The sequence below is a fragment of the Drosophila obscura genome, unplaced genomic scaffold, assembly GCF_018151105.1.
Source record: "Drosophila obscura isolate BZ-5 IFL unplaced genomic scaffold, ASM1815110v1 contig_87, whole genome shotgun sequence".
Classification (NCBI taxonomy): domain Eukaryota; kingdom Metazoa; phylum Arthropoda; class Insecta; order Diptera; family Drosophilidae; genus Drosophila; species Drosophila obscura.
In genome coordinates this window covers 1455270-1480841 of record NW_024542880.1, presented here as the reverse complement: position 1 = coordinate 1480841, position 25572 = coordinate 1455270, and the positions used below count along the sequence as shown (strand labels likewise).

Sequence of the window (25572 nt, the reverse complement as noted above, 5' to 3'; positions counted from 1 at the left end):
GCCTGAGGCAACCCATGGCTCCTGGACTAAGGCTATGTCGGCGGGCCCTTGCTCCATGGCAAAGAGGAGCTCCGCCGACGCAATTTTACTCTTGTGGAGGTTGAGCTGCAGCACACTCACCATGTGCGTCTGGCTCAGCTCCACTCGACGGGTTGACTACTACCGTCAGGTCACCGTCCTCCCCCTCTTCCACCGAGTCCAGTGCAAGACCCTGTGCGGCCTCCACGATGGTGTCCAGACCAAGGTCCTTCTCCACCTCGTGCGCCCGCCTGCAGAGTGTGCGCATCTTTGTCCTCGGGGTGGCGCTTTCTCAGCCGCAGGTAAACACTGCCCATCCCCCACGCCATCTTCCCGAATCTTGGGTATAGCAGGTCCTCTGCCTCCTTGCTGATCTGGATGATCGCACTCTGGCCCCCCTCGTTGGGTAGTGGGCTCCCGATATGCAGAATCCTCCAGTTAGCCGTTGGCACATCGGGGTTCTGCCTCTGTAGCAGCTTCAGCGCACGGTCCCCTTGGATTACGATGGGGAAGAGTACCTTTGCCTTTGGTATGGACGGGATTAGCTTCATGTCCACCACCTCCAGCTTGGCCCCCTCCCACAACGCTTCCAGTTGGCAGACCGTTTGCGTCAGCCACTTGAGTGTGGGGTCGTCAATACATTTAAGTATTTTTACCCCGTTGAGCCACCCTGCACCATCGAACGTGGACATGGGGGCCGTTGAGTCCTCCTCCCTTCTGGCGAACAGCGCATCCACGAGCCGCGCGTGCACCATCTTCCACCACGCCGCCGTTATTTTGCCATTCTCTTCGCTCCGGTCAATGAGTGCCACGATTAAATGTCGTTTGGTCACCTCACTGACCTTCGCTTTTTGGGGACGTTTCGCCTGTTTGGGTGTGGGGGCTGCCACCTTGGGCCCGCGTTGCCGCTTGCTCACCGGAGTGTCGTTCTTGGCACTCTCGGTCGAGCGTTGCCTTTTGGTGGCGAGACTCTCCTCCACCTTGTTGGCAAATCCCTCCGTCGATGCCTTCATCTGCGGCATCTGCGAGAAGTGCAGCCGGCCCTCCTTTATCCGTTCTTCGGCCCAGGTCATTTTGGCCTTCTCCTCCTCAGAGAGGTCCTTCCTGCCCTGGAGCCGTCCCATGATCTTGAGGGCCGCTTTGTAATGCGCCTTCGCCTTCAACCCCTCCTTGGAACGCTTCGGCCCTTCCCTACGCAGGGAGCTGGAACCTGGTTCCGGGGAGCGGAGAAGGCTGTCTTCCTCCGTCTTGGTTACAGAGAGTCTGTATCGACCACGGCACCTGTGCGGCTCAACCTGGAGTGAGTCGTTTTTGTGGCAGTAGCATTGCAACTGATATGACCTGCTCCCGTCATATCAGAGGTATGGCCGCTGGCGACACGCAGAGAGGATTGCTCCTCCCCGTGCCCGCCGGTGGTAGCAGCCACGCTTTCCACCGACGTTTGGGTTGACATCCCAACCCTTGCTTCATCTTTCGTCCGCTCCATTGTTGGCCCAGAGGGTCCATGCTGGTTAATATTTTTCGGGGAGACCACCCCCTAGCGTTTTATGCCTACCCGCCAGGCACCTCCAGCCATGGCCATGGTTCAGTTCCCCCAAATTTTTGGTCGGGAAGACCTGGACCTGGCCTTGGCTAGACACTGCATTACCTCGGACAGAGCAAGCGACAGTGCATTACCCAATCCGGGATAATGCAGTGCCCATTGCCCGGCCGGCACCCTCGGGGCGGGTTCAGCTGGAGGATTTTCGCCGGCCGTTACTGGGTATGGTTTGAAGACGTTTTCTAGATGGACGGTAAATGTATTTGCCTTCTCTTTGTTGCTGCGAGCCCAAAGGTACGCAAAAGTGATACACTCTCGATTAGTGGGCATATGCCTGATTTAGCTTTCTACAGTGGGAATCGTTTGCTAGTTGGGGAGAGTTGCTGCATTTAGAAGCAAGTGACATTGAGGATACTAACGCTTCGAGTGACCTATCAATATCATCTGAGGAAGAGCATCCCCCAACAGGTCTCATATCGTCTAAGAAAATCCACTGGGCTATAGACTCCTTTGCGGGTACAAAAGCACCTGGACTAGACGGTATATTCCCAGCCATGCTACAGGTGACCAAAGACGTGATCACCCATGGCTCTCTGCAATATACTCAGCTTGCCTGAGCACAGGCTATATCTCTATCCAATGGAGGACCTCGAGGATTGTCTTCCTTCCAAAGGCAGAAAAGTGCAGCCATATGAGCCCCAAGGATTATAGACCGATAAGCCTTACATCCTTTCTACTCAAAACACTAGAAAAGCTGCTGGATCTACACATCAGGAATGATGTAGGGAGACTGATGTCAACCAACCAGCATGCCTACACCAAAGGGAAATCGGTAGAGACGGCACTGCACTCGCTAGTAGCCACCATCGAGAGAGCCCTCCATAATAAAAAGTATGCTCTAGGAGTGTTCGTAGACATATGCTCCAACAACGTCACTACGAACGCTATTATGGACCGCCTAGAAGCGACCAACACACATCCCGCAATCAACCTCTGGATAAAGAACCTTCTAAGTTGCAGACGGGTGCAATCAGAGTGGGGCACCGCTTCCATGGTGAGGGGGGCGCATAGAGGCACACCACAAGGTGGGGTCCTGTCGCCCCTCCTGTGGAACCTGGTGGTCGACGACTTAATAAAGAGATTCGAGAGGAGAGCCCCAAAAATAACAGCCTATGCAGATGACATAAGCATAATTATTACGGAAGTATGTCCATCGACCCTCAGCTCCATAATGGAGTCAACACTCAGGGAGATATGTGAGTGGGCAGGAAAAGTAGGATTCAGTATCAACGCGGACAAGACGGACCTCATTCTCTTCACCAAGAGATACAAGGTGCCGGCATGGATCCCCCCAGGAATCGACAGAACCAGGCTGACACCAAAAACACAAGTCAAATACCTCGGCATAGTACTGGACCGCAAGTTGGCGTGGAGACCCAATGTATTGAAAAGGGTGAATGAGGCCACTATTGCGCTATATGCATCCAAGAAGATGATTAGCAGCACATAAGGCCTATCACCTGTGGTGGCAGGTTACAGAAAAGAAGACTTACAACAAGATCATGGAGAGAACTCAGCGGCAGGCACTGCTCTGCATCACTGAGGTCAACCCCAACAAAAGCACTCGAATAAATACTCGGAATCGACCCCTGGACATCCACGCTCAACTGATTCAAGGTGAAGCATAGTATCCAGTACCGCAGAATCGAAAAATTCCTGTCAAACTCCATATAAAAAAAATGTGGCAGGAATTTTTCGTATACGTTTTCTTGGAGTGTGTATCCAGCAACAATTTAACAATCTAATTTTATCAGATTTTTACAGTTGGCACTGTTTACAAAGAACATTCATCAACCCTGTTTTAGCTATGTTCCACACCCTCACGGAATACCAAGCAAATTCATGGAAGGAATTTTCCGTGGTGCTGGAGACAGGCCTTAAGGCAGCACAACGCCTAGTAGCATCAGGCAACATGTCGCTGCAATGATTCGTGCACAGTTCAATAGACCGAGACATGATCACTATATCTGACTACATGATCCCCCGAACTTGCCTGGACGTCAAAACAACAACTCATGGGACCCGACGACTGGAAAGAAAGTCGGGATAAGACTGAAAACCTAAAAATATGCAGAGATGGCTTCAAGATAGAAGGAGGAGTAGGAGCAGGCATATATGTACTGTACAGACCCTGAAATAAGGCTGTCCTTTAAGCTACCGAACCAATGAAGCACATTTCAGGCGGAAGTCTTCGAAAACGGCGGAGGTTGCTCGATGTACGGATCGCCCACATAGTGTGGTCAACCTGTTTGTGGACAGCCAGGCAGATCCATGCAGTCGTCAGCGGTCAGTTCCAAAAATGGCCTGGCAAGCAGGGAGGCAAAGATTTCCTAAGCACGACAAAGTCAGTGGGGATATATTGGGTTCCCAGAGAGGCGAGCACAAATACAGGCCAGTAGCAGGTAGAGGAGCACCACCACCCGCAGAATCGCGAAAACCATGTACATGGAGAGCAATGGTAAACTCAGCCACAGCCACTGCGGTCTTTTGCAGTTCCTCGCTCAACACGACATTGACGACATGCTCATATCAGAGACTCACCTAACAAATAAAAACTATTTTCACATCTATGGCTATAACTTCTATGCGAAAAATCATCCCGATGGTAAGGCACATGGAAGTACTGAAGTTCTGATTAAGCATTATCAGTTGCCATCATTTGCTACAACTTATCTACAGGCAACATCAATTTATATTGAAATTCAGAGCGGTTACCTAAACCTAGCCGCAGTGTACTGCCCACCGCTCTTCTGCATTTGCGAAGCAGAATTAGTAAAATTCTTGGACCGATGTATAGCAGCTGGTGACTACAATGCCAAGCACACCCATTGATCTCGACCTAACAAACCGAAAGGAAGACAACTATATAACGCTATAATAACGCCACAAAAGCAAGCTAGCTTTTATCTTTCCGGGCAAGCCTACATATTGGCAGACATATCCAAAAAAGAAACCCGACTTGATTGATTGAGATCACTTAACAGATCTATCATCGGATCACTTGCCCATTCTACTTCACCTTTACGACCATCCACAGCTTTCGGAACGCCCACACTTTCTAAAATCTAGCAAAACAGATTGGCTCAAATACAGGAAGTGCATAAGTTCCATATTGATAGCTGCTCAAACATTTATTGAAAAGATGATATTGATAGGTCACTCGAAGCGTTAGTATCCTCAATGTCACTTGCTTCTAAATGCAGCAACTCTCCCCAACTAGCAAACGATTCCCACTGTAGAAAGCTAAATCAGGCATATGCCCACTAATCGAGAGTGTATCACTTTTGCGTACCTTTGGGCTCGCAGCAACAAAGAGAAGGCAAATACATTTACCGTCCATCTAGAAAACGTCTTCAAACCATACCCAGTAACGGCCGGCGAAAATCCTCCAGCTGAACCCGCCCCGAGGGTGCCGGCCGGGCAATGGGCACTGCATTATCCCGGATCGGGTAATGCACTGTCGCTTGCTCTGTCCGGGGTAATGCAGTGTCTAGCCAAGGCCGGGTCCAGGTCCTCCCGACCAAAAATTGGGGGAACTGAACCATGGCCATGGCTGGAGGTGCCTGGCGGGTAGGCATAAAACGCTAGGGGGTGGTTCCCCCGAGACAGACTCGGACCTGGAGAGCGTGCTCTCGGTCAGCAAGACGGAGAAAGATAGCCTTCTCCGCTCGCCTTAACCAGGTTCCAGCTCCCTGCGTAGGGAAGGGCCGAAGCGTTCTAGGGAGGGGATGAAGGCTAAGGCCCAATACAAGGCGGCGCTCAAGATCCGAAGCCGGCTCCAAGGCAGAGAAGACATCTCCCAAGAGGAGAAGTCCAAGCTACCCTGGGCCGAGCAGAAGGTAGAGGAGGGCCGCCTACACTTTGCACAAATGCCGCAAATGAAAGCGACGAAGGGGGAATTTGCCAACAAGGTGGAGGAGATTCTCGCCACCAAAAGGCAACGCTCGACCGAGAGCGTCAGTAAGGACACTCCGGCGAGCAAGCGGCAACGCGGGCCCAAGGGGGTGGGACCTCCACCCAAAACGGCAAAGAAGCCCAAATCCAAGGCGAAGGTCAATGAGGTGACCAAACGACACCTGATCGTGGCACTCATTGACCGGAGCGATGAGAATGGCAAGATGACGGAGGCGCGGTGGAAGATAATGCACGCGCAGCTCGTAGAGTCGCTATTCGGAAGACCGTGCGCTGAGGCTGCTACAGCGGCAGAACCCAGACGTGCCAACGGCGAACTGGAGGATCTTGCACATTGGGAGCCCACTACCCAACGGGGCCCAGAGTGCGATCCTCCAAATCAGCAAGGAGGCAGAGGACCTGCTGTACCCCAGATTCGGGAAGATGGCGTGGGGCATGGGTAGCGTATACCTCCGCCTCAAAAAGCGCCACCCCGAAGACAAGGACACGCACACCCTGCAGGCAGGCGAGGTGGAGAAGGACCTCGGTCTGGAATCCATTGTGGAGGCCGCTCAGGGTATGGCGCTGGACGACTCCGAAGAGGAGGAGGACGGAGACCTGACAATAATAGTCAACCCGTCGAGTGTAGTTGAGCCAGCCTCCCATGTCAGTGAGGGTGCTGCAGCACAACCTACATAAAAGCAAGCTCGCGTCGACGGAGCTCCTCATCGCCATGGAACAAGGTCCCGTCGACATAGCTTTGGTCCAGGAGCCATGGATTGCCCCTGGCAACGCTGTGGCCGGACTAAAGTCCTCTAACTACAACCTTTTCCACTCACCATCGGTAAGCAGGACCAGAACCGCCGTACTCGTACGGAAGGGCATCCATGCTTACCTTTTGTCTCATTACAGCACTGATGACCTGACTGCTGTGATGCTAGAAAGCGAGGAAAAGCACCTTATGGTAGCTTCCTGCTATATGGCACACGACAGGCCTGCTCCACCGGAAGAGCTAAGGAGTCTGGTGACGGATGCCAGCCCGAAAGACCAGCAACTTCTGGTTGGTACGGACGCCAATGCCCACCATAGCGTGTGGGGAAGCCCCGACATCAACGACAGAGGTGAGTCACTTCTAGACTTCATACTATCAACTAACCTAGATGTAGCCAACGTAGGGGAGGAACACACCTTCGTAGGTCCAACCTCGTCCAACGTACTAGATCTAACACTCGTAACGGGAAAGAGTACTTTGGTATCTGGCTGGAGAGTCCTTGAAAGGTCATCCTTCTCAGACCACAAGTACATTCAATTCAAGTGCGAATTTAAACACTCTCCGAAGATAACTGTTAATAGAAACCCCCGGAACACAAACTGGGAAAAGTTTTTAAAAAACAGTTACTTCGAAGCTCGCGACTCGCCCGGGCACAGTGAAATCCCCGGAAGACATAGAAACGTCCCTAGAGACCCTGTCCAAGGAACTACTGGATGCGTACCACGCATCATGCCCACCCTCGAGAACGAAAATAGGACCAAACCACTCTGGTGGAACCGGGACTTATCGCTTCAAAGAAACAACCTCAAAGAATTCTTCAAAACTGCCAAACAGGCGAACGAGGAGATAATCAATAAGGAATACAAAATCCTACTCAGGGAGTACAAGAAAGAAATACGCAGGGCACAAAGAAACTCGTGGAGGAACTTCTGCTCCAATATCGAGAAAGTCCCAGAAACGGCTAGACTTCGAAAACTGCTATCAAAGCAACCTACCATACAGAGTCAGCTGAAGCGAGAAGATGGACAGTGGACTGAGGGCAGTGAAGAAGCTCTAACAGCACTAATGGAAGCTCACTTCCCAGGATGCACCGAGGTTGCTGACGCTACAACGCATCAGGACGTAGTAACTGAGGAAGAGCATCCCCCAACAGGTCTCATATCGTCTAAGAAAATCCACTGGGCTATAGACTCCTTTGCGGGTACAAAAGCACAAGTATGCTCTAGGAGTGTTCGTAGACATATGCTCCAACAACGTCACTACGAACGCTATTATGGACCGCCTAGAAGCGACCAACACACATCCCGCAATCAACCTCTGGATAAAGAACCTTCTAAGTTGCAGACGCAGAGTGGGGCACCGCTTCCATGGTGAGGGGGGCTAGAGGCAGGCCACCACAAGGTGGGGTCCTGTCGCCCCTCCTGTGGAACCTGGTGGTCGACGACTTAATAAAGAGATTCGAGAGGAGAGCCCCAAAAATAACAGCCTATGCAGATGAAATAAGCATAATTATTACGGAAGTATGTCCATCGACCCTCAGCTCCATAATGGAGTCAACACTCAGGGAGATATGTGAGTGGGCAGGAAAAGTAGGACTCAGTATCAACGCGGACAAGACGGACCTCATCCTCTTTACCAAGAGATACAAGGTACCGGCATGGATCCCCCCAAAAATTGATAAAACCAGGCTGACCCCGAAAGCACAAGTCAAATACCTCGGCATAGTACTGGATAGTAAGCTGGCATGGAGGCCCAATGTAGTAGAAAGGGTGAAGAAGGCCACCATTTCGCTATACGCATCTAAGAAGATGCTTAGCAGCACATGGGGCCTGTCACCTGCTCTAATGCACTGGATCTACATCTCGGTGGTGCGACCGACTCTGCTGTACGGAGTCTTAGTGTGGTGGCAAGCGACAGAAAAGAAGACGTACAATAAGCTTATGGAAAGGACCCAGCGGCAGGCACTGCTCCCCAACAAAAGCCAACAAAAGCCCCAACAAAAGCTCTCGAAACCATAATCGGAATCGACCCCCTGGACATCCACGCTCAACTGACTGCAGGAAAGGCGGCACAACGCTTAGTAGCATCAGGTAATATATCTCTACAAGGATTCGGGCACAGTTCAATTGGCCGAGACATGACCAGTATATCTGACTACATCCCCCAAACTGGCCTGGATGTAAAAACAACCTCATACATGGGACCCGACGATTGGAAAAGGGGTCGGGACCAGACTCAACACCTCAACATCTATACTGACGGCTCCAAGATGGAAGGAGGAGTAGGAGCAGGCATATACTGTACAGACCCTGAGATAAGGCTGTCCTATAAGCTACCGGACCAATGCAGCATATTCCAGGCGGAAGTCTTCGCCATACGGAAAGCGGCAGAGGCTGCTCAGTGTACGGATCGTCCACACGACGTGATCAACCTGTTCGTGGACAGCCAGGCGGCGATAAGATCCATGCAGTCGTCGGCGGTCAGTTCCAGAAATGTCTTGGCAAGCAGGGAGGCACTAGATATCCTAAGCACGACAAAGTCAGTGCGGATCTACTGGGTTCCCAGCCACCAAGGCATCGATGGCAACGAGATGGACGGTCTGGCTAAGGACGGCGTCGGGCTGGCAAACGACAGAACTGAGAACGTGCCTGTCTCCCTTAGAACGCTCCAAAGCGATTTAGAGAAACGGGCCGACACACAGGCAAGAAGCAGGTGGAGCAGAACCACCACCTGCAGAACCTCAAAAACCATGTGCAAGGAGCGCAACAGGAAACTCAGCCACTACATACTGCACCTCCCACGGAAGGACTGCAGAATGTTGGTGGGAATACTCACAGGTCACTGTCTGGCCGCGGCACATGCTGTCAAACTAGGCATCACCAACAGTGGCCACTGCAGGATATGCGAGGAATCCGGGGCAACTGAAACCCTGGAACATCTCATCTGCAACTGCCCGGCTCTCTCAAGGGCTAGGAGAATATACCTGGGCGCCCCGGTACTGGCATCACTGGAAGATGCCTCCAAGAGGATGCCAGGGGAACTGCTAGCCTTTGCCAAAAACACCTCGATCCTTAGGGACTTCAAAACCTCATAAATACTTTCGAAAGGTTCATACTACCCCATCCGGACAACTAAGGTCTGGGTTAACCTAACCTAACCATACCCAGTAAAAAATAGCTTTGTGCTTCCACCTACCAACGATCCCGAAGATACTCAGCCTATGATATTCCAATCAGGAGAAGTCACAGGGTCATTAAATACCAAATCTCAAAGCAAATAAAAGCTCCGGGAGACGATTTCATCTCCCCTAAAATTATTATAGAATTGCCGAGCTGTGCAGTATATTTCCTGACCATTATATTCAACAGCATGATAAAATGGGGCCTTTATTCTCAAGAATGGATGATCAATGATCCATAAAGCCGGAAAAGACAAGCCCAAGCCTAATCATATAGACGTATCATTTTACTCCCTTGCCTATCAAAGATATTGGAAAAGCTGCTCCTGAATCGTATCAAGAAACACCTACACATCCACGGTGCCATCCCGATGCACCAATTTGGATTTCGCGAAATACATGGAACCATTGACCAAGTAAACCATATAACCTCTGATATACGAAATGCTCCGCTGTTTTTATACCCGTACTAAAAAAAGAGTTAAGGGGTATATTAGATTTGTGGTAAAAGTGGATGTGTGCAACGCAGAGAAGGAAACGTTTCCGACCCCATAAAGTATATATATTCTTGATCAGCATCAATAGCCGAGTCGATATAGCCATATCCGTCTGTCCGTCTGTCCGTCTTGATGAGCGCCTAGATCTGAGAGACTATAAGAGCTAGAGAAACCAAATTTGGTTTCCAGACTCATGTGATATCACACTGCTACAAGTGTATTTCAAAATTTCGCCCCGCCCCCTTCCGCCCACACAAAGAACGAAAATCTGTGGCAGGCACATTTTTAAAGATACGATAGAACTAAAAACGCAGTATCGTAGAGAATGCCCATATCTACCAGATTGCCGAATCTGAATCAGATCGGATCATAATTATAGCCAGAATGAAGAAATTAATTTTTATGTTGCTTCCCTCTCCTTCTCCAGCGCTGCTGACGCTACTGATTCTCTTTCTCGCTCGCACACTCTGCCTCGTTATGTACGCGAGCGCCCTCTAGCGGAAGAGATGTTGAATATAAATGGTACATGTACAATCTACATGTTAGATGTGGAATATACATTGTAGATGTAGATAACAGATGTAGCAAAAAAAATGTAAAATGTAAAATTTTTTTGTAATTTTTAAATTCAAAAAAATCATAAGCTCAAAAATGTATATACTGACTGAGTACGGGTATAAGTAGAGTCGCGTCCCCAGAAGCGACTCACACGTTCCTTCTCGTTCTGGATGTCACACTGGCTTTCGGCCGCATTTGGCTAGATGGCTTGATCCACAAAATCAAAACATTACTTTCACAGAACATCCATGGAATATTGGAGTCATACCTACAGCAAAGAAGTTTCGCTGTAAAATGCAAAATATATCTCTGAATATCATCCAATTGAAGTTAAAGATGAAAGGTGAAAGCAAAGCATCAGGTCAAGCTTCAGGCCCATCCTAATAGACTTGCACACTCTTTAACTTGGCACACTAGCCATACACGACTCCGGCGAAAAGACCCTCTCACCCAGCAATACTTAGTTAATTAAATAAATCTATTAGATTAAGATTTGCATACTTGTCGTCAGGTTTGGTTTTTTTTTTTTTAGTTTTATTATGTACGTTTATTTTCAACAATTATCACAGACAATAAAGTAAAATTAGTTAGCGTACTGTTACTGTTGATTAGCAACTTTTGTCAAGCCTCAGGGACAATTTCTATTTACTATTTAAAGTTAAATGCGGGACAAACGGACGAAAACGGAGATTGTGCAACAGGAAATAATATGTTCCTGGTGGCCAAGTCGTACGGATCTATGTGGTTTAACTTTCGCCTGGTTCTGCTCCTTACCAATCTTCTAGCGAGGCTTCTATCTTGTGGCTTGCTCGTTAATAATGTCACCGACTGAGGGAACTCCAAGGTCTTTGGCGATGTCTCTATTACGGACATACCATTCAGCACCAGAGATCTTTCGGAGGGTCTTTCTCTGAAACACCCTCATCCTGTCAAGGATCTCTGAAGGCGGCAGGATTACCTTATATATGCGGATCTTGTTCGCCAGGCTGAGCTTGGTGTTAGGTTTAAGAAGCCAGTAGAGTTTTCTAGCCTTGCTTTCCAAGGCGCTTCTAACCATCCTTGTGTGGCTGGCAAATATGAGGCGGGCGTCCAGCGTTATAGGTACTCATGCTCCTTCCGCTGCTTCAACAGCTCGCCATGAAGAAAGACCCCATGGCACGTTCCTTTTGTCAGTCTCTGATAGAGAAGATTCGGGTTGGCAAATGGGTGTGCTTGGCATTGTAGTCACCAGCTCCTATAAAACACTCACCTATTACGTGGTGGGCGGCTAGGTTTAAGTACCCGTTTTGAGTTTCGATATGAATTTATGATGCCTGTAGATAATTTGAGCCTTACCATTGGGTTGATCAAACTGCAGTTTTTTGTTGGATTTGGCGATTTTTTAACTCTTTATAGACAGGAAAATCTATCAAGTTGGCAGTGTGGTTTCTCCCACAATTGATATATTTGTTGGCAGATTAGTCTCCTTTAGTGTGAGATGTATATCCCCGCTGGCAAGGAAAATGAGGGGAGAGTGCAATAAGTTTTCGTGTGACCAAATTCTTGACGACTTGTATGGGTCCATTTCGTTTGTGCGGTTCTTTAACGGTGCAGTAGAAATATAAGCTTGTAGGCTGGGTGAACTTCATTTTTACTTATAGGCATACTGTCAGTGTCAGTTCTACCTGGAACATTGGTTGGGTAATTTTATTTACATTTATTCTGCTCATAGCCAATTGCCATAATTTTGTGGGGTATTTTTTCCCGAAAAAAAACTCAGGAAAAGTCGAAAAAAAATAATTCTTGGCCAACATTTTTGGTGGTGGATAGAAGCTTTAATTAGGCGTCGTTTAAGGTATCGTTTGGATAATCGATGGATAAACGGCAAAGTTGCAGCCGCAAAACATACCGCAAAAAAATTATGAAATTTGAATTTGAAAGCTTAATATCTTCCAGGCGTTAAGCTGAAGCTACAAAATGTCTGGGTCGGTTTTTTAGCTGCATTAGTCAGCTTTTCAGAACTGCAATATTCTATGTACCCTGATATAAGATACTTAAGTTATGTGAAAAATAGAAGCACTACCTATGAAAAAAAAACATTAAAAATACCGGCTTTTAAAAATTAAAAAAAAAAAACAATAATTCGTTTAAAATTTGTAAACCCCGAAATCGATAAGAAAAAGTCATTTTGGGCCACAGCGTAAATGTCATGTTGACTTGTGTAGTCAGTGACTTGCATTTTTGTTTAATTTATGTTACTCCTTTTTATGGACGTGACATAAAATTTTTGTTCGCCTATTTTATCAGTTGGTTTTTTAGCCGATTCTGTACATTTTACCTGTCGAACATAAATATATGGGGTTGTCGTTTGAAAATTATCATCATCCTCTTTTGCGAATCGCGAATCTATTGTTTTTCAACGCCTTATTTATCAAACTTTTTTTAGATGTTTTTGTTATTTTGCGTGCTACAAATTTCTTAGTTGCTTGTGGGCATAATTTTCCAATCATTTGAAAGCGATCGAGCCCAGGCTGTCGTTGTTGAAGTCGAAGAAACAGTTGTAAGCGAGGGCATTGGTCGTTGATGCTATTAGCAAGACCGTAGTCGTAGGGGGACGGGCACTAGGCGCTTTACGACTCACTTTGCAATGTGCTGCTGGGGAAGAATATTGCATGGTAGGGAGAGCGTGCTCTCTCCGCGCTCACTCGCAGTTGTTGTTGTTGCTGTTACCTCAGGTGCGCGTATAGCGAAGTAAGAGTTGCATCTGAGTGACGAGAGTTGACTTTCGTTTTGTTGTTTGAGCTCGAGCTCAGTATTGTCTCTTTTTTTTATTGCTTACAGAGCTTACACGTTGGTATTCGTTTGTCCAAGATTTATTATGCTTCGATAAGTCCGTTTTGGGCGAACGTTTTTTAGAGCGCAGATTCTACAAAAAATACTATTCCCTCTTCAAATGTATACAAAAATTCAGTAAAACTGCAAAAAAATGTTTGTTCTTGTAATCGCAAATCATTAAAATAAAAGTACATAGTAAAAATTACAGAATCGATCTAAATATTATGGAAAAAATCATGCTGGACTTTATTTATTCGCAAATAAATATGTACATATGTACCAGCTATTGTTGAGATGCAATGGAAGTAAAAAAAAAGACAACGAACCAATCTCCGAGTACCATGCTGGATTTATGTGTAAATTCCATAAAAAATTTTGTTTTATGTCCAGAGTCAAAAAAATAGCAAGAAAAATCGATGCAGTTTAATTTTAAATATATTTATACTTTGTAGTTTTACATCCTGAACTCAGTAATGGCATGTAACAGTTGACTTGACCTGGAAAATAAGTAATTCAACGACTCATCATAGCGATCCTTGGTCGTATATTGGATTTTAAGGATGAAGAGCACTTTGATTTTATATTTCTTAAAAGTGCATTATATTCTCTTATTTTCTCTTTTGCGCTTATATGGATTTTTTCTAGTATTGGTGATTAACTCATGCAAATACTTATTGGGCGCTAAAGAATTTGCGCTAATCCCAAAATAAATGCAATCGTCGCGAGTTGTTATCCTCACATAGTTTCAATATTTCTTATAATTTTTCATTTTATATTATTTCTTAAATATGTAAATATTTCAAACAAAAAAAAAAAAGATTTAAAGGAAATTAATTCGTAAACTAAGTAATGTTAGCTGACACAATAATCGTCAAATATGTACGAATTCGCGATTGCTTTGTTTCACTGTTCCGCTCTCAAAATAATGGAGATTTCTGCTAGATTCCTTTAGAAGTTGAAGATTATTATTATTACGCAGCAGATTAAATCAAATCATTTAGCCAGGCTCCGGTTTTCACTTTCACATAAAAAATGTGATTTAATTTCAAAACAAAAAGTCAGGCGCTCCCGCACTCGTAAAACGCAAGGCTTTTCCGTTTTCAAAACGGCAACAAATTTTGCGCTTAATAGCCTTTTCACACTGGGGACCATCCACCATCCATTTCTGGGATGGTCCGTAAGGTTTTGCCGTTCCGAAAAGTTCCCATCCATCTGGGATGTTCCTAATTCGCACGTTTCTGTGCGGTATCACAACAAAAAATCGGAATTCACTACGAATATGTAAACAATGACAGGCAGGAAAATGGTTAAAAAAAAAACAACAAATAATCTGATATGTCAGAATTGTCTCCGGAACAAAACTCGGTTTGTTCACTATCCTCTGGGATCCTCTCATTTATGAATGCTCTGCAAAACTCATGCAGGATATTGCACCCGCTTTTGGCTGACAGCCTTCCGACTATTCTGTGCTCAGAAAAAGAGCCCAAAGTATACAATGCTATGGCTATAGAAAACTTTCATTAAAAAACGCTTCTGAAAAACATAACATATATATTTGTACTTTAAACATTGGTTGCATTTATTAGAAGCACTCACAAATGACCACAACCTTCCGGGCTTCAGTGTTTTCAAAACAGATATCCATTCTATTATCTCCTCCTCGTCAAAGTTATCCTCATCTTCATCGTCCATGTCTAACAACATGATTAGCTTGTGCAAGAATATGTTTTGCTGCTGAATCACATTTACGACCATTGAAATGTTATTTATATTCATTTTAATTAAAGTAAACAAATTTTCACCTTCGCAATTGTGAGCAACAGCTGTTTCTCATGGATGGTGGATGGTGGATGGTGTCAATGTGAATCGGTGTTTCACATCGTTCAAAAATTCGCACCGTTCCCCCAGGATGGACTCAGTGTGCAGAGAGTACAAGAGTAATAATTTTCATTTCAAGGCGCTCTGGAATCCACAAAAGTCGATTTATTTACTCCCTATACTGTTATGCTCTCTGCACACTGAGCCCATCCCGGGGGAATGGTGGGAATTTTCGAAAGATGTGAAACACCGATTTACACTAATTTTAATGAGTATTAATAATATTGCAATGGTTGTGAATGTGATTCAGCACCAAAATATATTCTTGCACAATCTAATCATGTTGCTGGACATGGAGTATGATAATGAGGCCAAAATTGACAAGAATTTATTGGAATAGATGTTTTGAAAACACTGAAGCGTGGTCATTTGTGACTGCTTCTACTAAATCCAATCAATGTTTTAAATACAAATACATATTCTATGTTTTCTGAGAAATGGTTTGGGACATTTTGGGAGAAAGATGTACCCGAAAACAACGAGGCGTTTTTTAAGGAAAGTTTTAGGATGGAGAGATCCTGCTTTTCTCTGTTGGTTACTCGCTTGGAAGTGCTACGGAAGAAGGACACAAACTGCCGAGCTGCAATTCCTCTGAAGAAGCGTATCGCCATATCTTTATATACTTTGGGATCTTCTTCTGAAAAGAGTGTTTTTCGGAGTGTCAGCCAACAGCGTCTGCAATATCCTGCATGAGTTTTGCAGAGCATTCATCAACGAATTCTCAGAGGAATACAGGTCCAAAAACTATCTCACTTCAGAGAAAATTGACGAGTGTGTCCAAGCATTTGAAGAAATTGGGTTTCCTCAGTGCCTGGTGCAATTGGTAATAATGCAATAAAATCATCCATAATATATGTATATACATATATGTAAATTAATTTCATCACTTAATTTTTATGTTAGATGGATGTCACATCGAAATAAAACCACCTGCAGCTGATATTTGATATTTTTTTATATTTTGCGTGCTTTGTGAGATCTGATGGGGTTATTTTGTTTTATTTTTATATTTTCCTGTCTGTCATTGTTTACATTTTCGTAGTGATCTCCGATTTTTTGTTGTGAAATATGGTTGCATTTGACAATTATCGAAAAAATACCGCACTGAAACGTGAGAATTAGGAACATCCCAGATGGATGGTGGAATAACTAGGAAATTTTCGGAATGGCAATACCTTACGGACCATCCCAGACATGGATGGTGGATGGTCCCCAGTGTGAAAAGGCTATTGGCTGAAAAGTAAAACGCAAAGTGAAAGTGAAAGCCGGAACCTGCTGATTGACTTAATTGGACGAATGTGTCCTGTTGGAACCTTGCTATTAATCAGTTGGATTATTACTTATTCATTTTGTTTCTAGATGAAAAAGGATTAAAAATTGCTTGTTATATGCGAAATAATAAAACGAGTCTATGTTATTTTATTTGTGGCAAGAACATTGCATTGCCCAAACGCAGAAAATCTATGTAATGTCTCGAGTTATTAAAAAATGACCAGTCCCGCTATCACTTTGTCGAAGAAGATACATATGTACATATATTTTGAACGACTGAATGTACCACCTCCTAAGAATATGTACATATCGCGGTGCAAGTTTCACAATTTTGTGGAATACCATGTTTGACATGTTTGTAATAAATTTAATTTATTTGCCTGAGTAAGACATAAGAATTCGAATTGGATTTGGCAATTTTTTCTGTCTAGTTGCTTGAGAATTAAGGGATTTAAACATACCTTTGTAAATAAATACAAATGTATGTATGTACGAATATTTTTGATAAAAAATATTTAATTGGATATATCTCTCCATATCCTCGCGTAACACCATTTATACAAGATAAAATTGATACGATTTACAAAGCACTTATTTATTTAAGTTTATTAATGGTACTTTTCACGTTTATTTATATAAATGACATATACTATGTAAAACTAATGTTCCGTATCCCTAAAATTAACATTTAACGGTCATGGTTTAATTTTGAATAATCATTACACCTACGAATCTAAGATGCTTACCATATAAAAGTAATTAAAATTTCTAGTTAGAGATCTTTATTTTTGTGTTTGTTGTTCTTTATTATATTGGTTTTTTTTTTGAGATTTTTTAACGAGAACTGACAGTATTTGCCCAAAATGTTTCTATCAGTCGGTTTAAGAGGGCCCTAATAGAGAGGCACCATCAAGCGCATGTTCGGCTCGGTGCACGAGTGCATTTTACTTTCCTGTCGAATTTTCAAGTTCTAGACTCGTCTGGCAAAGAGTCGTATAATTAACTATCTAGCACATTTAAACATTTTTTTTATTTACAGCAGCCTGCTCAATTTTTTTCCTACTCAGACGCTGGCATTATTTGGGCCTGAGGTATACAAAATCCTTTTTTTTTGCGAAGGTGAATAAGATTAGATTAACGTTAAAATGAACGAATGTATGGTTATGTAAATATTCAATGGTATGTATTTATGTATGCATGTGTGTAATCCTTTGTGTAGTAAGTTTTCGCTCATAAATCGTAATATTCTTTATTAATTTGATTTTGACCTTTTCTGCTTGTTTGTTTTTTTTCTCATTTGGTTAACTTGTTTATTAGCATTGCAGTTATATTTCTGTTATGTTACATAAGACGTCAGAATACGCTTATGCACTTGTGTATTTCAAGTGAAGCATACGTGTATGCGATTAGAAATGCCGGTCAAGATCTTCTTATCTCACATAATAAAAAAAAGCGATGCTGTGGCTGAGCCTCTATGCATGCGTGAGTCGGCGCGGCTGATTGCGGATATCTGTACGAATGCGAATGTCAATGTATGTCGGTTACATTTTAAAGTAAATGATTTTGCACTATCAATGTTTATATTCCGGGTAGCAACCATTCTCGATGACTTGTCCGGATTGACTGTTGTTGCTGCTGCTGGTATCGCCTGATTGATGTTGAAGCTGCTGCTGATGATGGTGCTGCTGATATAACGGTAGTTGATGAAGCTGTAGCTGTTGTTGACTTGTTCCTACCGTGTCGGCCGACTGTAATATGCGTCGAGTACGAAGCTGGATAGCACTTCCACTGCTTTCCGTCTCCGTTGAGGGTGGTGAGGGATAGAAGTCCCTCTGACTTACACTTGTACCATTTTGGACGACTGGCAAACCCATTATACAGTTGTTGCTGGCTGCCGCCGCCGTTGCCGCTGAAGAGGATTGAGGATCGCCGTGGTGCTGATGCAGATGCTGATGGTGGATAACGTTGCTCGTTGTAGCCCCTGACATTGGTCCTACGCCGTTGTATGGTTGGGAATCCGACATTGTTGCGGACTGCGGCTGGTCCAATACCACGACGGATACCACATCTTCACTCGCCCACCGGGCTAACTGTTGTTGAGCTTGAATAAAGTCATCACTAGAAAATAATAATCGTAACAGGAACAACGGTACATGGTAAGAACGCAGGGGGCGCTAGCGGGAAAAATGGACTAGGATTGGTTTAGGTTGAGGGTAAGATTGGAAAAAGATTCCGGCTTAAACTGCGAAAATTAGTTTTCTTGGTATATAAATTATACTTGTCTCTATAAGAAGGTTCGAAAAAGATGTAAATATTTGTATGTAAATATGTATGTACATATGTATGTATATATGTACACATGTACATAAAATAGTGTCCAAGCCAAAGAATTTTTTTTTTTAAGAGATATGATTTTTTGTACGGCATTTTTTTTAAAGAACTTTTAAACCTAATATTTATTATGCTTTTTTCAGAGGTAGCGATTTTTTTTACATAACTGTAGTATATTATCTGGTTTTAATGACTTTGCCCAAAATTTTGGGCCAGCAACGTTTCAAACTGTAAAATGTGATTTAAGGAGGGCTAAGCTGTTTTTTCAATAACACTAGTCAACACGATTTTTCCTCAAGGAACAAAACGAACTTTTTCTTAAAGATTTGGGGCTTAGAAATGGTTTGATGATATATTTTTTTTTTCTATGGCAGAACTTTTTTTTAAAGAATTTTTGAAAACTGGTATTTTTTTTTTATGCTTTTTTCAGAGGTAGCGCTTGTTTTTTTCACATAGCTCTAGTATCTTACGTCTGGTTGTAAAGAACTTTGCTATTTTGAAAAGATAATAAAAACAGCTAGAAGTTAAGCCCAAACACTTTGTGATTACAGCTTACCGTCTAGGAAATATAAAGCATTGAAATGCAAAAATTATGATTTTTGTGCGGTATTTTTTACGAAATTTTGACTTTAAAAACTCAGGAAAAGTCGAAAAAAAATTATATCTTGTGTCCTCTATTTTTTTGTGTATAGGTGCGTTAATTTGGCGTCGTTTAAGGTATCGCTCATTAAAATCTATGGAGAGACTTTGGAGCTAACTAAACCTAAAAAATGGAAAAAATGAACAAAAAATACCTTTTTGAAGGTTGCGAGCCCAACTGCCCATTGGGAACAAAGAAACGCGATCAGGTACCAAATGTACAACCCTTGTTCGTTTGCTTTGTTCCCAATTGGAAGTTCGGCCCGCAACCTTCAAAAAAGTATTATTTGTCTATTTGTTCATTTTTTAGGTTTGGTTAACGAATTTTAGCTCCACAGTCTCTCCATAGATTTTAATGAGCGATACCTTAAACGACGCCAAATTAACGTACCTATATACAAAAAAATAGAGGATACAAGATATAATTTTTTTTCGACTTTTCCTGAGTTTTTAAAGTCAAAATTTCGTAAAAAATACCGCACAAAAATCATAATTTTTGCATTTCAATGCTTTATATTTCCTAGACGGTAAGCTGTAATCACAAAGTGTTTGGGCTTAACTTCTAGCTGTTTTTATTATCTTTTCAAAATAGCAAAGTTCTTTACAACCAGACGTAAGATACTAGAGCTATGTGAAAAAACAGCGCTACCTCTGAAAAAAGCATAAAAAAAAATACCAGACTTCAAAAATTCTTCAAAAAAAAGTTCTGCCATAGAAAAAAAACCATAATTCTTTAAAAAATTTTAAATCCCCATATCTATCAGAAAAAGTCGGTTTGGATCCTTGAGGAAAAAAAAAGTTCGATTTTGTCGAGTAGTGTAATTTGCATGAACAATACATATTACGACGCCTAATACACCCAATAATACACCTATACACAAACAATAAAAGGACATTGGATATATTTTCCCCCCATTTTTCCTGAGTTTTTAAAGTCGAAATTAAAAAAAAAAAATCGCACTAAAATGAACAATTTTGCATTTGAAAGCTTAATATTTCCCGAAGGTAAGCTGAAGCTAAAAAAAGTGCTGGTCTCATTTATAGATGCGTTCATCAGCTTTTCAGAAATAGTTAATAACAGCTAGATGTAAGATACTTAAGTTATGCGAAATAGAGAAGCGCTACCTCTATTAAAAGCATTAACAAAAATACCATATTTTTTTAATTCTTTAAAAAAAGTTCTGGCTTAGACAAAAACTTACATCAAACAGTTTCAAAGCCTCAATAACGTCGGCTCGGCTTATTGAAGAAAAATCGTGTAGGATAGTGTAATTATTGTCAGCAAAAAATCTGCATATGTTTTTGAAAACAAGTTAAATACAAATATTAACCTTAGCTGAACCTCCCGACTATCACCAATCGTTACTTTATTCTCAGTAAATAAAAATACAAGTACCTTATTAATAATATAAACAAGTTTCTAGGTTTCAATATTATTTAAAAAAACCGAAGAACTTTTTTTTCAAATCTAAATTTTCGTTTCGTGGTAGGAACGCCTACACATTAAACTATAAATTTGAAAAAAATTGTGTATATTTAATTGCTTATTAGCAATTAGAACAAAAAAAGAGGTTGTCCGCAACTCTACTTTTATATCAGTCAGAAAACATACATGTATGTTAGCTTATGTTTTGTATAGAATTTTTAAATATTTTATCAGTTTGAATTTTTTTGGTACATCTGTCATCTACACCTACATTGTAGATTCTACATCTACTGCACACAAGGTCGCACTCTGCACGAGGCATAGTGTAAGTGAGCGAGAGCTCACTGAAAATTATTTTCTTTATTCTGGCTATAATAAGACTACTCGACAAATCGGAGGATCCTCAAGGATCCAAACCGACTTTTTCTGATACATATACAACTTTAATTTTTTTTTAAGAATTATGGTTTTTTTTCTATGGCAGAACTTTTTTTTTAAATTTTTGAAAAATGGTATTGTTTTTAAAGTTTTTTTCAGAGGTAGCGCTTCTTTTTTCACATAACTCTAGTATCTTACGTCTGGTTGCAAATCTATGGAGAAACTTTGGAGCTAAAATTCGTTAACCAAACCTAAAAAATGAAAAAAAAAAAACGAACAAAATACCTTTTTGAAGGTTGCGGGCCCAACTACCAATTGGGAAAAAAGCAAACGAAAAAGGGTTGTACATTTGGTACCTGATCGAGTTCCTTTGTGCCCAATTGCCAGTTGGGCTCGCAACCTTTTTTTATGCCCGCACTCAAAAAAGAGTTAAGGGGTATATTAGGGCGGCGCTTATTTTCGAAATTTCTGATTTTCAAAGGTCTCAGGGTCTTAAAATGTTCCTTTTGTTATGAAACAATAAAATAAAAAGTTTAAGCCCGATTGGAATACGTTTAGAGGTGCAGACTTGAGGTCAAAGTTAAAAAAATACGATATTTTGACAATGTTTGTATGGAAGCTAACCTTATATCGCTCTGATCGGACTAATTTTTTTATATAATTTAAAATATAAGAATACAACTCTTCTCCAACAATTTCAACTCAATTGGTTAATATTTAAGCCCACAAAAAATAATTAAAGCACGAAATTTGTACACCTAGCGACAAAAAACAGCCGCTATATCATGCATTTGTGACTTCTCTAGCCGGTGGTTTTGGCAAATGTTATCCTATTCCTTTAATTTTCATTTCTTTTTGTTGCTAAATCATATTAAAACGAAAGTCTATACTAAGTTTATTATTTCATGGTCATATACTTAAAAAAAATGATTTTTAGTATCAAATGTTTGCAACGCTTTTGTAACGACCCAGCGGAAGAAAAAATTAAAAAACTAAATATTAACCAATTGAGTTTAAATTTTTGGAGAAGAGTTATATTCTCATATTTTAAATCATAAAAAAAATCAGTCCGATCAGAGCGATATAAGGTATAGCTTTCATACAAACATTGTCAAAATATCGTATTTTTTTAAACTTTGACCTCAAGTCTGCACCTCTAAACGTATTCCAATCGGGCTTAAACTTTTTATTTTATTGTTTCATAACAAAAGGAACATTTTAAGACCTGAGACCTTTGAAATTCAGGAATTTCGAAAATAAGCGCCGCCCTAGGGTATATTGTATTTGTGGTAAAATGCAGAGAAGGAAACGTTTCCGACCCCATAAAGTATATATATTCTTGATCAGCATCAATAGCCGAGTCGATATAGCCATGTTCGCCTGTCCGTCTTGATAAGCGCCTAGATCTCAGAGACTATAAGAGCTAGAGAAACCAAATTTGGTTTCCAGACTCATGTGATATCACACTGCTACAAGTGTATTTCAAAATTTCGCCCTTCCGCCCCAACAAAGGACGAAAATCTGTGGCAGGCCCAATTTTAAAGATACGATAAAACTAAAGACGCCGTATCGTAGAGAATCATAATTATACCCAGAATGAAGAAATTAATTTTCTGTTGGTTGCCCCGCCTACTTCAGCGAGATCCGCTACATTATCTCTCTCTCGCTCGCACACTCTGCCGCGTTCAGTGCGCGAGCAACCCCTAGCGGAGGAGATGCAGAATATAAATGGTACATCTATAATCTACATGTTAGATGTATAATATACAGTTGTGTTCAATGAAATAGTAGTGCCGCACCTCATTACTTTCAAAACCCTTTTTGAGATATTTCTAGTCTTTCAAATTAAAAAGTGATACCTTTACGGAAAGCCTGGAATGTAAGCATTAGAAACTTGAAGAAACCCCATTACATTTTCATTCTATCTTCTTGTTATTTATGACTTTAGACAACTACCCATGATATCTACTGTTCAATGAAATAGTAGTGCTGGGTTAAATTAATTTTTAAAAATGAAAAAACAAAGTAAATTAATTTAAATAAGTCACCACCCGTAAGCTCAATTTGGTTATTGAATAATTTGATGAAAGAAAGTTTTGGACATAGCGGTACTTTTGATTTTGAGGCGTTGAAGAAATCATTGCTCGGTCCAGAAGAGGAGACCTAAGAGTTAGACTAAAAACTTAAGGCAGGAGGCATAATGGGATTGAAAACTAAGTTGTAGGCACTCTCACTATTGTATTTAACCCAATTAACTAAAAGAAGTAGACTGGAAATCGATTTTGTATGCGAAAAACTTATTTTTTAGAGGATGGTCGGCGATGGTCGAAGGCAAGACCAGGCCTTTAATATCCTCAAAAATTATGAAAACAACTTTAAATCGCTCTGTCAATGATGTGACAGTTCTTAGACGGTCTTTTATACATTATTTGAATGCAAGAAGTCCCAGAAAGCTCCGCGTTTGGATACATAGTACATAGGTGACTTCAGTTTGGAAAAACGCATGTGGTCTGGCCTGTGTTCACAGTGACAAAAATGCTTTTAACTGATGATAGTAGAGTTGTATTATATGGTAAGATAAACTCAAAAGATTATGTTTGGCATCCACAAACATAAATCCGATTACCACCTAAAATCATGAAAAATATAGCATTGGGCATGCTAGGCTGAGCCCTATGGGGCCAGTACTTTCTAGCCTGGCGTTTGAGTATATTATGGTTTTGAGCGAAACTGTGTATTTAGGCATACTTTAGAATACATTACATTCATATTACAGTTGAAAAATTCATGTTAAAAGGATATTTTAACCGGATAATGACTTAAAATACCCAGAAAAGCTCGCTAGGAATTGATTTTTATCGGAAAAGATCGACGTTTTGCCATGGCCAACTGTCCAACTGGATATAAATCTCATCGAAATCTTATGCTGGAATACCAAATACATTGTTGCAACTGCAAATCCGTGAACCAGAGCCAAGTTTTAGCAAGTGGTTCATGGATTATTGGCTCAAATCCTATTGAAGCGTTGGCAAGAGATTAATGACCCATGTTCGGCCGGTGCAAGTTCGAAATGAAAACCAAATTGATTAAAAACTAAATATTAAAGCTCAGGAAACATGAAGAACATGAAATATATGTTTTTATTTGAGTTTCGTTATTTTTTTCAATATTCTATAAAAAACACTACTATTTCATTGAACAGCAAATTTCATGGGTATTCGGCTTATGTCATGTAAAACAAGAAAATGGAATTCAAATGTATTGATATTTCTTCGGTTTTCTAATGGTAACAGTCCAGTCTATTTAAAAAGGTATCATTTGTTCAATTTGGATAACTGGAAGTGTCTCAAAAAGAGTTTTGAAAGTGATGAGGTGCGGCACTGCTATTTCATTGAACACAACTGTACATAGTAGATGTAGATAACATATGTAGCCAAAAAAATGTAATATGTAAATTTTTTTTTTTATTTTAAAATTCTAAAAAATTATATGCTTCAAAATGTATATACTGACTGAGTACAGGTATAAGTAGAGTCGCGTCCCCAGAAGCAGCTCACACGTTCCTTCTCGTTTTTTTTTTTTAGGTTTGGGTTATGAATTTTAGCTCCAAAGTTTCTCCATAGCTTTTAGGAAGCAATGCGTTAAACGACGCCTAATTTATGCACTTATACATAAAAAAATAGAGAATCCAGGATTTTTCGACTTTTCCTGAGTTTTTAAAGTCAAAATTTCGTAAAAAATACCGCAGAAAAATCATAATCTTTGCATTTTAAAGCTTAATATTTCCCAAACGGCAAGCTAAAACCACAAAGTACTTGTGTCTTATTTCTAGCTGCATCAATTAGCTTTTCAGAATGCTTTAGAGCCAGATGCAAGATACTTAAGTTATACGAAAATAATATCATCAAACAATTTCCAATCCCCAAATCTTTCAGAAAAAGTTGGTTTAGTTCCTTGAGGAAAAATCGTGTCGGGTAGTGTTATTGATTCTTTGTATGGGTATGGATTTATTTTTTATTTTTGAAGAATTCAAAAATTACTATTTTAAATGTTTTTGTTCAGGGGTAAGGTTTCGGTGTTCCATATAACTTAAAAATTATATTTTTGACAAACTTTAAAATGCAGAATCATAGACAATGATCATATCTAACTGATTGCTAAATCGGATTTTCGGATCATTAATTTACACATAGCTAAGAAAACATTTTCCCTTGGCTGACTCACGTCATGGACTCTAGTCATATAGGTAAAAAATTGGGAATAAAGATTAAGGATCTTGAAAAATCGGAAATAAAAAAAAAAAATATTGATTGAACCAAA

General features: G+C 41.5%; 1 protein-coding gene and 1 long non-coding RNA gene across 3 annotated transcripts in view; one reads left to right on the top strand and one right to left on the bottom strand.

Annotated features, from left to right (window-relative positions):
* Positions 1-11031: 11031 nt before the first annotated feature.
* LOC111075401 (disintegrin and metalloproteinase domain-containing protein 11) overlaps positions 11032-25572 on the bottom strand; it is a 264670-nt gene continuing 250129 nt past the window's right edge. The window contains exons 24-27 of one of the 2 annotated variants that reach the window (XM_022368682.2): positions 18215-18596; positions 16940-18160; positions 11764-12004; positions 11032-11690 (exon numbers count right to left, since the gene is read on the bottom strand). In XM_022368682.2, coding sequence (XP_022224374.1) covers positions 18050-18160; positions 18215-18596 — 493 coding nt within the window. In that variant the 3' untranslated portion in view covers positions 11032-11690; positions 11764-12004; positions 16940-18049. Of the gene's footprint in view, positions 11691-11763; positions 12005-16939; positions 18161-18214; positions 18597-25572 lie in introns of those variants that run through there. The other variant, XM_022368684.2, reaches the window with a different exon arrangement.
* On the top strand, positions 16299-18854 carry LOC121405261. Its single transcript, XR_005968436.1, has 3 exons — positions 16299-17597; positions 17796-18010; positions 18072-18854. It is a non-coding gene; the product is annotated as an uncharacterized LOC121405261 (long non-coding RNA).